This window comes from Heterocephalus glaber, unplaced genomic scaffold (assembly GCF_053883595.1).
Source record: "Heterocephalus glaber isolate CG9 unplaced genomic scaffold, H.glaber_assembly_v1.0 deba00000347, whole genome shotgun sequence".
Classification (NCBI taxonomy): domain Eukaryota; kingdom Metazoa; phylum Chordata; class Mammalia; order Rodentia; family Bathyergidae; genus Heterocephalus; species Heterocephalus glaber.
Window position 1 is genome coordinate 46,182,644 of NW_028258143.1, and position 14,360 is coordinate 46,197,003.

Genomic DNA, 14,360 nt, shown 5'->3' on the forward strand with positions numbered 1-14,360 from the left:
CTTCCGCTTGCGAGGCAGGTGGCGGAACCACTGAGCTAAATCCCTGGCTGTGCTGCTTTTTATACTTCCTTTTCTTCAAGAGACACCAGCTCGTGTTTCACATCAGTTCTTTTTCCTAAGAGAGATCACAGCTGCTGCTGGTGGCCCCCGAAACATTCGTTCTCCCAGTCCCAGTTCTACTCCAGGTTTTCTTGTCCACCTAGTAAATATGCAAGAGAGTGTGTGTGTTGTGTGTGTGTATGTAATATGTGGGTATGGGTGTGTGTTTAATTGTCTCCTCCAAATTTTGAACAAAAATATACCTTGTTATAAAACACTGCTATCAAAAAGCAACTGGGCAAACAATAAAATAAAAAATGTAATCTTTATTGGTTTTGCACATTTTTAATGTTGGTTAGCATCATTTAGGGTAATAGTAGCATTTTCCAGCATGCAGTTCACGAATACAATTTATCTAAGTATTTTTAAGGAAAAGAGGAGCCTATGGTTTGCTTCTATAAGAAACACAAAATGTCCTGATATAATTAACTATATAAGTTCACTACTCTCCATTTTGGGAAAAAAAAAAGTGAAGCCCACATTATATTTAGGACAATCTAGACAGCACAATTCCAAAGAAATGAAGACATAAACAGAAATTAGGAAGAAAAAAAACACAACAGTGAAAAATAAGCACTATTTTCCATTAGTTAGTGCAGGCACTACCAGAAACAAAAATAAAATTTTATACCCTTTTCCACAGCATAATTTGGATGTGAGTTGTGAACCTATTTTGCCCCTTAAAATTATGAAACAATCTAAAATTAGCAAATACAATAAAAAAGCAGAAGTCTACAATTACCCAGTCTTATTTTCATTTCTTATTTAGCAAATATCTTCCATGAAAAAGTACTATGGACAGAAAGTAAGAAAAGTGATTGTGATATCAACCTGAAGATAATTTCCTCTTCATATTTATGTACATAATGCTGAAAAATAAAATAAAGTGACTTTTTACAGTATTTATATTTGCTTACAAAATTCTAAACACATTTTTAACAGGTTAAGCAGTGTTTTTTTTAAAAACATGTCTGTACAGTCTGGCTATATACCATATATTATCCACTTAAAATTTTAAAATAACCAAAAAGTTGTTAAAGTGCTGCAAACTATTGCTTAATGAATTAAAGAAATGAGAGCTGTTGAACAATTTCCTTGACTTTACCACTGACATATGGTTTCTCATAAATGAGATTCTGAGCAGTGGGAGAAACCAGATACAGAAGCATGGTAATATAAACATGCACTGATAGCATCCAAACTATCTATAATGGTACAGAATACATTAGATTATCTGTATAAAGCTTGCACTCTACATTTCTTGTGGTACATATTTGATGCAATAAATACTGTGCTTAAGTCATTATTTGTTTGCTCAAACGTGCACCACGGGGTAAAATGACTATTTACATAATAAATAGCATTTCATTAACATATACAATGTCAACCTTGCTGAGAGCTGAAGATGGCTAAACAAAGTGCAGGATTAAGCAGAATTTATAAAGGGTTCTTTTGGTCAATTCAGACTTCCAGAGGTCAAGGGTGGGGAACAAGTTTCATCGTTTAGAGATACTTTAATACAATAAACAGAAACAGAGCATTTATGACTGGACTTCTGAGTGAAGTTTGCACATACCCTAAGATTTAATGATCCACCTCAGAACAATCTACTTGCCAAAACATATCACTAAGCACCTCCAACTATCACCCAATTACCCCTCCCAGAAACACAGATAAGATTTAAGCTCTGGTTTAAGAACTATTGTTGTTTTCCTTGTGAATTTTTCTCATGCAAGATCTGTAAGTGCTGCATGCCCTCATGCAAACCACAACTGTGTGTAGATGGGAGGGCCATGTGGCTGCCATAACCAGCAGGTGACATACATACCTGTAAAAGAAGTCCTTCAGTCTATTTCCAAACAGAAACACTGTTTACAAAAATAGTCACATATAACAAACAACATATGGATTAAAAAAAAGATGAATCCACTAACAGAGTTTGTAAAAATGTGACAAATGTGGCAGTTGAAATGCAAACAGTGGATACAATTACTACACTAAAGTGTTTCATGTTAACCCCCAAATTATAGGTTTGCACCCCTTTAAACTGGTCCCTACAGTCTGAGCAGCCACTTTGTCTCTTGTCTTCAGCAGTGTCAGCTGGTAGTGGGAACAGTAACCTCCTGTTAAGGTAATCTCTCCTTTACACAGAGTCACACACAGTTTGCCAACAAGGGGGTCACCGTCTTATGTAGGCACTGACCTTAAGTAGATTTATGTAAAAACAGTCAGTTTGGCATTGACCTCCTAAAGGAGTTCTGCTGACAAAAATGCATCACCTTCACAGGCTGTAAACAATTTGTCACCCAATTATTTTTATTTGTTTTTTGTTTATTTTCCTTTGGCTTTTTCATCTTTTCCTTCTTGCTCATGTTTTTCCACAATCGGCTTTGTCACCCTATCATAGGAGGGTGGACAAGCTGCAGTGGACATAGTCAGATCAGTTTTCTCTGTAATAGAATTTTCATTTATTCTGTCAATTATCATGTCTTCTTTCACAAGAAGATTAGCCCCACCTTTGAGTTTGTTTTTGTTATATGCAAATGAAGCTTGTTTTACAGTTCGCTTCAATAGGTGGCGCCTGTAAGCTCGCTGAATGATAACAGCGGACACCTCTTCTTGCTTTCTTTTTAAAGTAGTTGTAATTGGCTGATAGGAGACTTTGGAGGGATTGGATGCCATGAATCGCTCTTCCATCTGTATTCGCAGGGCATCCATCTCTCCACTCTCTCCTAGAACCCGCTTTGTAAAAGCAAATAAGATGTCCAGGCAGTGGATTCGGTCTCCACTCACCATCGGCAAATCCATAGCAATGAGCTGGAGTTTGTTTGGTTGTGGCAAATTGAGAGGAGGTTCAAGCGCGGCTGCAAACTGAGAGAGCTTTTCAAATTCCATGAATTGGGTTGCATCAGGGTCAAACTTTTCCCACACCTCGTAGAACATCTCAAAGTCATCCTCACTCAGGGGCTCTGCACTTTCTTCAGTGGCAACGCTGAAGTTCTCCAGGATGACAGCGATGTACATGTTCACCACCACCAGAAAGGAAATGATGATGTAACTGACAAAAAAGAAAATCCCAACCGATGGGTTCCCACAGTCACCCTTCACGGAGCTTCCGGGGTTAACTTTATTAGGGTCACAGTCTGGAGGTCCACTATTAAGAATGGGAGCGAGCAGTCCATCCCAGCCCGCAGAGGTGGTAATTTGGAACAGGCAGATCATGCTGTTGCCAAAGGTCTCAAAGTTGAACATGTCATCAATTCCAACTTCCCTCTTGACATAGGCAAAGTTGGACATTCCAAAGATGGCGTAGATGAACATGACCAGGAAGAGCAGGAGGCCGATGTTAAACAAGGCAGGAAGAGACATCATCAAAGCAAAGAGCAGCGTACGGATCCCCTTTGCTCCTTTGATCAGACGAAGGATTCGGCCAATCCTGGCCAGACGGATCACTCGAAACAGGGTAGGGGACACAAAATACTTCTCTATCAGCTCCGCAAGAAACATACCTATGGATAAGCAATGAAAATACCAACTAGTGAAGAAGTTATCCATTAAAGTAATACTTATTTCTTTATGGCTTCAAGCTGTCAGAGTACTAAAATTCAATTATATAATCTTAGATATGATATACACATAATACAACCATCCCTTAGTATTTTAATGGTTGGTCTCATGACATTTTCCTGTGCACTAGGATATCAAATCCATGGATTCTCAAGTCCTTTATGTAGTACCCTATAATATTTACATGTAACATACAGATATTCTCAGAAGTGCTTTAAACTATCTCTAAAATACTTATAATACCTAATACAAAGTAAATGCCAAGTAAATACTTGTTACATTCTATTGCACAGGAAATAATCACAAGGAAAAGAGCCTGTACATATTCAGTAGAGACAATGTTTCCAGTGCTCACTTCTGCAGTGCATATACTAAGATTGAGACAATGTTTTTCCAAATATTTTTGATCTATGATAATTTGAATTTGTGGATGCAAACTACGTGGATGCAGAACCCATAGAATGGAGGACTGAATGTGTACATTATTATATATAATATATATTATAAATGAACTCTTGACCTTCAGTAGTCAATTGAGGTATAAGGATTACGGTACTTTTTCTCTATGAGAGAAGTTGATAAACTGTACTTAGCTTACGTAAAATCTCAAATTGTTAAAAAACAATTTAAAAACACAAAAGTTTGGCTGAATGTAAGTGGCCACAATATAAGTACAAATATTTTTGTTTGTTGTTGTAAATTCAAATTTATATTAATACAATTACTTTTTCTGAGCTTTTAAATTATTTTTATTATAAGTATAAATTTATATTAATACAATTACTTTTTCTAAAATTGTCAAATCGAAAATCCTCCTTATATACTATGTTTATTAATCTGATGCTTCCCTGAACTTCTACTATAATCTTCTCATATTATTTGACTATGTATGTTCTGTTGTATTTATAAAAGGACCCAGGTTTGGTTCTCTTTTTGGTCTCCTGTGTCTGATACTGGTATCTCAATCTTTTTATTTCTTTAAAAATAAACTTTTTCCATTTGGCTTTTTAAGATTATAGGAAAGAGTAGCACAAATAAAGAGATGCCTTTGAATTAAAAGACCTCATTTGACAATAACCTCAAATCAGTGAGAGAGAGAGAGAGAGAGAGAGGAATATAACTTTGGTAAACGACTTAAATGGATTATAACCACAGATTAGTGTAGGAATATGACTACATGTAACATATGATTTGTAATTTAGGCCAATTTATTCAGAGTAGGGAATTGCATGAAAATATGCCCAACAGTGCTTCCCTATATTGGACAATAAAATACTGACCAAATCATACCATTTTCTTTAGGAGAAATTAATATAATCAGGCCCATATGGACACAGAGACTTCTTCACTGCCCTAGAGCTTTACTTGCATTCTTGATGAGATGAGCTGTCGTTCATGAGACCTGTTGTATATTTCCAGTCTTTGATGTATATGACTGAAGAAATTGTGTCCCGTGCTATTTTGCTTTCCTTCTGTTTGATTAATGCAAAGTTATTTTTATGATAACCTAGAAATTCTCCATATGATACCCGTAAAGCATCTGCATTTGCTCACATTTAGTCCTAGTCGTTTTTCTCTTTTCACGTTATTTTCCTCATCTTGCAGTTAGTTTCCACTGCTATCTACATGCTGATGACTCTATCTATATTTTTAATGTAATGGCTTACCTGATAATTATACTAAATTTTTACTCCTCAACCAATCATCTGGACATTATATAGAGTCTTGAATCTCAGTATCATAAAGATTTTTTTTGTTAGTCAATAGAACAGATCTAGTTCAATTGAAGGAGGTTTTACTTTACTGATACATAGTATGTTTAGTATATAAAATGGATAGAATAGGACACAATACTGGTATACATTGAGACCAATTTTGTAAGAAAAACACTCCTAGATAAAATCATCAGTATGTTCACAATAATGACCTCTACTATAAGTTTGTTTGTTTCTACTTTACTTTTATTGAACCAAATTTAAGAAACTTGAAATATTTCTTACCTACAATGGATAGAATGACAACCACAAAATCAAAAATATTCCAGCCAATGGTAAAATAATAATGGCGGAGGGATATGAGCTTCAGCACACATTCTCCAGTGAACAACACAATGAACACCAGATTGATTCGGGACAAAACGCTTGTCACATAGTCACTCTGGTCATCAGTTTCCACCATCATCGTGACCATGTTAAGGCAAATGAGAATCATGATGCTTATGTCAAAAACTTGTCTGGTTACAAAGTCAAAGACCATTCCTTGAAATTTGTTCTGTAGAAAAACAAAGATGCTTTTAGGTACAGAGTTTTCTTGTAAATATTAGCATATACATCAAGCACTTTTTTGCATTGATTTTCTAGTGTTGTGCATAGTGGCCATTGAATATTATTTTTGTAGGAAGGTTTATATTACACTGGTATTTAAAATTTAGTTATCTAAATTGCTATTTATCAATGTGTATTTCTCAGAACAGCAACCGATTTTTCAGAAAGAGTTTTTAATAAGAAACATTCAGTATTATATATTTCTCCTAGAAGTGCACAGTACATATCAGCATGTCAGAATTATGGGAAAGTAAGAAGCCTGTTTGATTTGGTATTACCAGACTTATTCATGATCATTTAAATCACACAGCCATTTTAAAATACAGTAAATATTAACATGCCATTTGCCTTATTCTTCAAGAATCATTAAAGGAAACTTGGAATTTCCTAGACACACATACATATACATATGGCTATGCTGATTCTCCCACCGAATAGCTTTTGTGGACTATGTCATAAACAGAATGCTGAGCCACTACAGGGTTAATCAGGCCATAATTACATTCCTTCTTTTGATGTAAAAAGTTCCCATGCTCTATCACTGATATGTGGTTCTATGCCCCAGTTCTGCCACTGCCAGATACTGCAAGGTATTGTCTGCTTATTTCCCTATGCCACTGAGGAATTGCAAGGATATTTATTAGCTTACATTTTTCCTACACATAGTACTTCTACTGCAAGGACATTTACTATCTTATATTTTTTGTGGACATTTCTACTTCCATTACTAAGTCTCAACAAAGGAAAAGATGTCTGTCTCATCATTCCCAAGAAGATAAGATTTTAATAACATAATATAATGATTACTAGTATTTTGTTCTCTGGCATTATTATAGTTTCAAAGATCATCACCATAAAAATTGTTAGTGTGGGTAAGTTCTCTCCATTTTTCACAGCTTATTTAGTTTATGGAAGCATAATGAAAATTGTTACTTTTCATCCTAAATTATAATTACTGACCCTAACTTCTACAGACATTAGTAATTTCCAACTTTACAGCCATACATATGAATGTAAATACTACAATTCTTTTCTCCTCCAAAATGCTAAGTACCTCTAGTGAAACATAAAATGGAAGTAAGGTGTTATTTCACTTAACATTTCATCAATACCTTAATCTAGTAGAAAACCACATTTTTTAAGCCCCATACACAGGTTTACCCATTTTCCTGGCAATACATGGCAACTACTATGGAGATAGGTATTTTAGTTCTCTCTTGTGTATATCACGTTGCCTGCATGTCCTTAGCCACTTAGTTTGTATTCTATTTGTGTAATTCTAACTCATTTGAAGACAAAAACACATTTTCTATATTTTCTTGTTCTTTTTGGCCTTTGAAAACAAATTTACCATTAATATCAAAGTATGATGTAAGGATGTTCTAAAAGCAAAATAATTTTTGCTACTAGAAATGTTAACTGATTTCTCTTTTATGAGAAAACTTATGCAAGATTTGCTTTTGTATATTTTTTCCCATGTCACTTGATATTTCTTACTCCTGGTCGAGGTATAGGCTTTTGTGGCTTTTTTGATCCCAATTTTTTCATTGCATTATAGTATTTCTTCTGTTCTTCTGTCATAAAGATGTCTTGACCTCCAAAGTATAGAAAAGAAAAATCACAACTGGTTAAAACTGTGTCCATTTGTGTATAGTTTTTCAATGTTAAAAAGGAAGGGAACAGTTTAAAGAAGAAATGTAAAATTTTAACTACTTAGAATGATTATGCTTAAAAAGTTAAAAGGACTTTGAGGGACTTATTATCTTATTTAATTCTCACAATGTTCAGAATTAAATTATTATCATTACATTGAGAACAAAAAGCCCAAAAACTTTAAGAGGTCACCTAAGGCCATATATGCAGTGAGTCATAATTGGGCATATTTAGACTAATTATTCAAGTCTTTGTATTATATATACTATCTTTGTGGGTTAAATACAATGATTTTCTTACTCAAATATAGCAAAGAGTTAAAGATACCTATATCACAAGCCTGGAGTTAATCAGAAAAAGCCACTTTAACTCTGTCAATATTGAAGCAAATGAAAAAAAACTAGATGAATTAGTAGAAGAGTTAAAAGATGATGAATCAGAGATCACAAATATGACCGGCGTGGGACAGGAGGGTGGATGTACAGGATTGGAACACAGGCTAGCAAGTGAAATGGAAAAGCCTGATATTGATCACAGAATACTGTTGCTCATAAGAATACTTTTACTATAGGGTCAAAACTATTTTATAGTGAAAAGAAGCACTCATTATATAATAAGAAAATATATCGACCAAATTAGATGGAGAACAAGCACACAAAGGAAGAAATACAAATGTCTGAAAAGCATTTAAAAACACGTTCAAATTCATTAGTAATAAGGACATAAAAATAAAATTAAATGTAACTTTCATCTTCAAATAACTACTATTCAGAAATAAAGAGAGTGTTTGGTGCCAATGGGGGAGCAATGCTGTGGCCACACCTACACACCGTTATTGAAGTTTAAGTTGCTCATTACTTTGAGGATGTAAAGTACTTTACTCTGGGTATTTACCTTAAGGAAATAAATTTTTTTGACACAAATCTTTTGACAAGATATTATTTCAATCATTAAAGATCGGAAGCAACTTAAATGATCAATCTATTATGGAATGATTATGTAAGTATAAAGTGTATATGAAGACTTTTTAAAAAATGGAAAAATGTTTATGTTAAAAAGAATTTTAAATAAAATAATTTCAACAAGGAGAAGATGCATAGAATCAATTTGAACAGAAAAGTATCAAATGTGGATAGTGGTTACTCTCAAGTGATGATGTTTGTTTACTTTTCATGCTTTCGATAACATGCATTTACAACTGGAACACTAACATGAGTCTCACAAATGATAATAATTAAAGATTTATCCAATTTAAGACTGGAATTTATTGCTTATAATTAAGTATGTGCAATAAAAGGGAAATTATAGAAGGAATCAATGAAGGAAAAATATAGGAACGACTAGAAGAGCTTATGTCTGATTCTAATTTCTTGCAAATATACTGAGTTTTAAATTTTTGATTGCATTATAATGATTGTACATATTAATGGAGATCAGTGTACATGAATATAGTGTGTACTGATGAAACCCAGACTCTTTTTATCTCCTTAGTCATCCGTTTATCCTGCTATTTCCCAAACTCTAGGAATCTTTTAGATGAAAGTATATTGTAAGGGATAGTGGGGAATTATAAGGATAAAATATGGGAAAGCAGCATATGCCTGGATATTTTTCTAATTCTTTTTTAGTTATTGTCTTTCAGATTGTAAGTAATGTATTTTTTTCCAAAAAAAGAAAATCAACGAGGCAGGAAATTTCGTGAACCTATGGACAAGAGTGTAAAGGTTCCCATAATCCCAAAGAGATCTGCAGTGGAGAATAGGAGGGGGTAGCAAAAATGGATTTTTATGTATACTCCCATTTGCTCTTCTAATTTAAATGTTCATTTGGGAGAGAAAACACTTGACATATTAATTTTTCTATTTTAATGGGAAAGAAAATATTAGAAATACTTATCTTCTTTTTTTGCTGGTTGAAATTATCTATGATGACACCAATAAACAGGTTCAAGGTGAAGAAGGAACCAAAGATGATAAAAATAACAAAGTAAAGGTACATGTACAGGCTTTCCTCATACTTAGGCTGGAGTTCCACCTACAAAAGGAAAATATTTTTATAAGCTACTATATTTTAGTGTTAGAAATGTCACTTCTGTTTTTCATGAAAATAGAAAATAATATTCTTAGTAACAAACTAGGTTTTTTCTCCCTGTATCAACTACCTCATTTTTATGACTAGAAACACTTCTAGTATTTTTGCTATTTGAAGGGTAATGTGTTTTTAAGGTCTTGGATTTCTGTAACTTTAAAATTATTAGCAAGAAAATGTAGTTCTGTAAATATGTATAGAAGATATTTAGAAGCAACCATTCATAAGAGCATGAATCTATGCCGCACATAAGAACTGAATTATTCATTTAGAAGTTTGGGTTCCTACCTTAACATTCATTGGATTTTCAGATTACGTGGACATAACTGGACAATCCATTTTATGAATCTTCAATTAGCAATTTAATTCCTAAATTTTACTTATAACAAATAGACATTATGCTATCATTTATAACTTAGTAAAGTAGTAAAAGCGTTATCATATATAGTACCCTAATAGATTCATCTTCTAAAGACAATAGAATAAAAAAAAATCAAACACATAAATCACTAGCAAAGTGAGTTAATGCAATTCTGGAGATTATAAAGAAGGTACTGAGTGTAAAAACTAAAGTCATTTTAAGAAAAGCATACTTCAAGAATGATAAAATCAAACTCTACCTGATCAGTTTAAAAATTAAATGAGTGAAAGTTATTAAAATTATCTTTATGGAAGCTGATGAAGTAGATGGGATTTCAGAAAAGGAAGATAAAGGTGTATAGAAAATATTAAATTTTACAAAGTTTTGAAAAGCAAGGCTAAAATGAGCATGGATGATAGCTCACATCTTAAAGCCTGAAAGAAGTCAGAGTCAAATAAAGTATGTTTTTACTTCAGTGATATAACCTTGAAGGGTGCTGTAGTCTGAAATGATGCCTGCATTGGTAAAGGTTCCAGTCAATTTATGGATGCCAAAATCATATCAAAGAATAGATATGAAACAGACAAGAAATCTAAGGCTTCCAGGACAATATTTGCAACTTTTTATGCTGTTTAATATGGGGGGGGCACATTTCAGCTACTGATGGCAATTATATAGATTTTTTTTCACATTTGCTTCTGCACCCAAAATTACTACTGATTAATTATTAGTTAGAAGATTATTTATTAGTCATTAAATACATGAATTTTTATTTTTGTCTTTCAAAATAATCCATGCTCTTGATTTTTCCCAGTAAGATCTTTATTATAAACCTTAGTATACTTAATATTAACTCGAATCTTATTTTTTGCTGAATATTTTTAACCAACATGGAATCATGTCATTTGGCTGATTATGCTTTGTTGAGTTAATTTAATTCAGTACCTGATCAATGTTATAAAAAGAGTTAGGATAAAAGAATACTTACATTTCTGGAATCAACTGCTGCATACATTATATCCATCCATCCCTTAAATGTGGCCTATTGAAAAGGACATGTTTGTTTTATTTTGGAGTAAAAATTCAGAACTGATATTTAATAAATATTTTACTGATCACATTTTAATTTTTTTTTTTTTTTGGTGGTACTAGAGATCAAACCCAGGGCCTTTGCACTGAGCTACATCCTCAGCCATTTTTTTGTTTTTCATTTTGAGACAAGGTACAAATTTGCTAAATTGCTTAGGCTGAGCTCAAACTTGTAGTACTCCAGACTACAGGCATGTGCTTGACAAGGAACATTTTTGAAATATACTTAAAAACTAATTTTATATGGATTTTGGAGCAAGATACATAATAAACAAAATAGTCATTTTATAGATCATCCTGCTTGATAACTAACTTACAAGTACTCCTCAATTCTTTAGACTTAATGGATTCTTGACATTTAAGGTGCTGTTAAGAAATTTTTAGAACATATTTAGTAAACCTTAAAAATATAAGCATATTTGGCAGTATCAATAGTAGCTAAAAAATTACAAATTAGATCTGAGTATTATCTACTGAAATCTTCAAGATGACTGAAAGTCTAAGATTTTTCCTTATTTTAACAATCTAAGGATCATACAAGTATAGATAAAGTAAAAGTTACAACTATCGTTCTAAGAATTTCAAAGGCAAACATTCAGAAATAATTCTATATTCCAATTTCTTCTCTAATTCTTGAAGAGAATGAATTACTATAGGTTAGAAAAGCAGAGAATAGTGTAGTAGACACTTGGCATTCACAGGTTGAAGAAAGATCCCAAGTCTAAAAACTTACTCCAATTTGCTACTTGTCCTAAGACATGAATTTTGAGACTGTGGTCTAGAAATGGTTATTCCTTACCCTGCAAGGCAGCCTACCATGGTTTTTAGCTCCTGTAACTCAACATATCTTTGTTTTTAAAACATGAATACTTGTGGAGTGGTAGATAAGGAAAGCCAGGTATTATGGTTTATATCTAGACGTCTCCCTAAAACCTCATTGGATCATAGGTGGAACTTTTGAAAGGCGATTGGATTGTGGGGTATTACAGCTGACTTGCTGTTAGGTGCGGTCTGGTTAAAAGAGGCAGGTCACTAGAGGTGTGGCTTGGGTTTACCTCCTTCTCCTGATTGGCCCTTGATTCTCTCTGCTTCCCATTTGGTATGCTGTGAGCAATGTCCCCCCAGTATACCTCTCTGCCGTACTGTTTTGCCCTAGAGCCAACAAATTATGGACTAAAACCTCTACAAACTGTGAACAAAAATAAGCTTTCCTCCTTCAAATTGTGGGTGACAAGTATTTTATCCCTGGCTAGAGAAGCAGCCCTAGAATGCTGTAAGCTGAGCTTGATGGGAAATCCTGGTCAGTGCTCATAAGACCAGAATGCTATGGTAATGTGGCTTATAAAAACCAGGTTCAAGAGATTTCAGTTGGGAAGACAGACACCAATTGGTGTTTGGACTCCAGGCTATGTGTGTAATGCTGTGGCAGAAAATTTGTCTATATTTTGCACTTGTCCTGAGACTTTGTAAGGAGACTGAGATTAAGGGTTGTAGACTAATTAATCTGGTAGAGAAAATTTCAAGGGAGCCTAATATTGAGGGTGTGATATGGGTACTGTTGGGTGCTTTTATTCGTCTCTACACTGAGAACCAAAAGCAAATGGCACAGGTAAATGATTTAAACTATTGTGAGCTTGGCCAAAGAGGAAGCTCCAGTAAAGTTGAGGCCTGCAAAATTGGAGCAGAGGAGAGCTTGGTTGTTAAAAAGATTAGCTTTAAAATGAAGCCAAATATTTTGGATGAGAACAATAAGAAATATGGCTTAAAGATATGTTAGAAATTTGCAAGGACCCACATTTGTAGGCTCAAAATTAGAAAAGTGAAAGACTGCTTTGAGAAGAAAGCCCAGGGACACCCTGCTTATGGAGAATGGCAGCCTACAGCATTGATCCCTAGGGATTCAGTTCACAGTGCTCAGCCATCCAGGCACCCAGAGGCCACTGCTGCCAACATTCAATGGGGACTGGCTACTGCTTATGCCAGTGGCAGACCTTGTCTTCATCCATACAGTGCTCACTTTAAAAGCATACAAAATACAAGAGTTGTGGGGTCAGGAGGGCTTCTATCCAGATTTTAGAAGAAGGCTTAGGAGACCAGGCAGTATGCCCTGAGAGAGCAGTGTGTTAATTTATGAGAGAGAAGCCAAAAGTACAATGGAGACCCCCAGAAGTTGGAGATGCCAGGAATATAGAACATCTGAAGAAAGCTGCAAGGAGTGAGCAAAGCAAGCTCATGAAAGAAAGTATGAGAGCTGCAACCAGCAGCAATGCCATAGAGGTAGGGCTGCCCAAGCCTTTTGGAGTTCAAATCTGGTCTGTCCCCACAACTTGTTTTAGGTGCTGGAAATGGAATTATAGGATTTAATGTTTGCCCTGCGGGGCTTTGGTGTCATTTTGGTTCCACTGGTTTCTATCTCCCTTTTTCTCCCTTTAGTAGTAGAAATGTTTACCCTGTGCCATTAAATGTTGATGGTGTTTAACTTTCTTTTTAATTTTCACAGGGGATTCCAGCTAAGAGTTTGCCTTAAGTTTCAGAGGAAACTTTGGGCTTTTCAGCAATGCTGAAACTGTTAAAACTTTGGGAGCTTTTAGCATATTTGTGTAAAGGGGTGTGTATGCTTCTTTTGGGGACCAGGAGCTGAATGTTATGGTTTAGAGTTAGATGTCTCTCCAAAGTCTCATGGGATTATATGTGAGACTTCTGAAAGGTGCCTGGATTATTGGGATTTACAGCTGAGTTGCTGTTAGGTGGGATCTGGTTGGAAGGGAAAGGTCTGGGGATATGCCCTGGGGAGGTTTACTCCTTCCCCATCTCTTCCCTGGGCTTTCCCTGTTTTCTATCTGCTGTGCCATGAGCAGCTTTTATTTGGCAGCTTTTTCTGGCTTGCCATCCTGCCTTGGAGCCAGGGGACTATGGACTTAAATGTCTACAAACTGTGAACAGAAATAAAATCTTTCCACTTTTAATTTGTAGGGTTTGGGAATGATGTCTCCTCCATGAGAGAAGTGACTAAAACACCAGGTAAGAGTGTGCATGATGAGAAAAGGGACTTATGATTCTTAACTAGAAACTAGAGATAATTTGTTCATCAAAGAGAGAACTGTTGAATGTGTCAGTGGCTCAGGTGATTGATTAAAAAAAGTCAATCAACAAACAGTACAGAAGCAGTAAAAAGTTTT

The 14,360-nt window shown here is 34.6% G+C and overlaps 1 protein-coding gene across 13 annotated transcripts in view; it reads right to left on the minus strand.

Annotated features, from left to right (window-relative positions):
• Positions 1–345: 345 nt before the first annotated feature.
• Positions 346–14,360, minus strand: part of Scn1a (sodium voltage-gated channel alpha subunit 1) — a 171,950-nt gene continuing 157,935 nt past the window's right edge. For all 13 annotated transcript variants that reach the window (XM_087199801.1, XM_087199833.1, XM_087199806.1 and 10 more), the window contains 5 exons: positions 11,081–11,134; positions 9,540–9,677; positions 7,488–7,592; positions 5,667–5,937; positions 346–3,608 (listed from right to left, as the gene is read on the minus strand). In XM_087199801.1, coding sequence (XP_087055927.1) covers positions 2,431–3,608; positions 5,667–5,937; positions 7,488–7,592; positions 9,540–9,677; positions 11,081–11,134 — 1,746 coding nt within the window. In that variant the 3' untranslated portion in view covers positions 346–2,430. The remainder of the gene's footprint in view (positions 3,609–5,666; positions 5,938–7,487; positions 7,593–9,539; positions 9,678–11,080; positions 11,135–14,360) is intronic.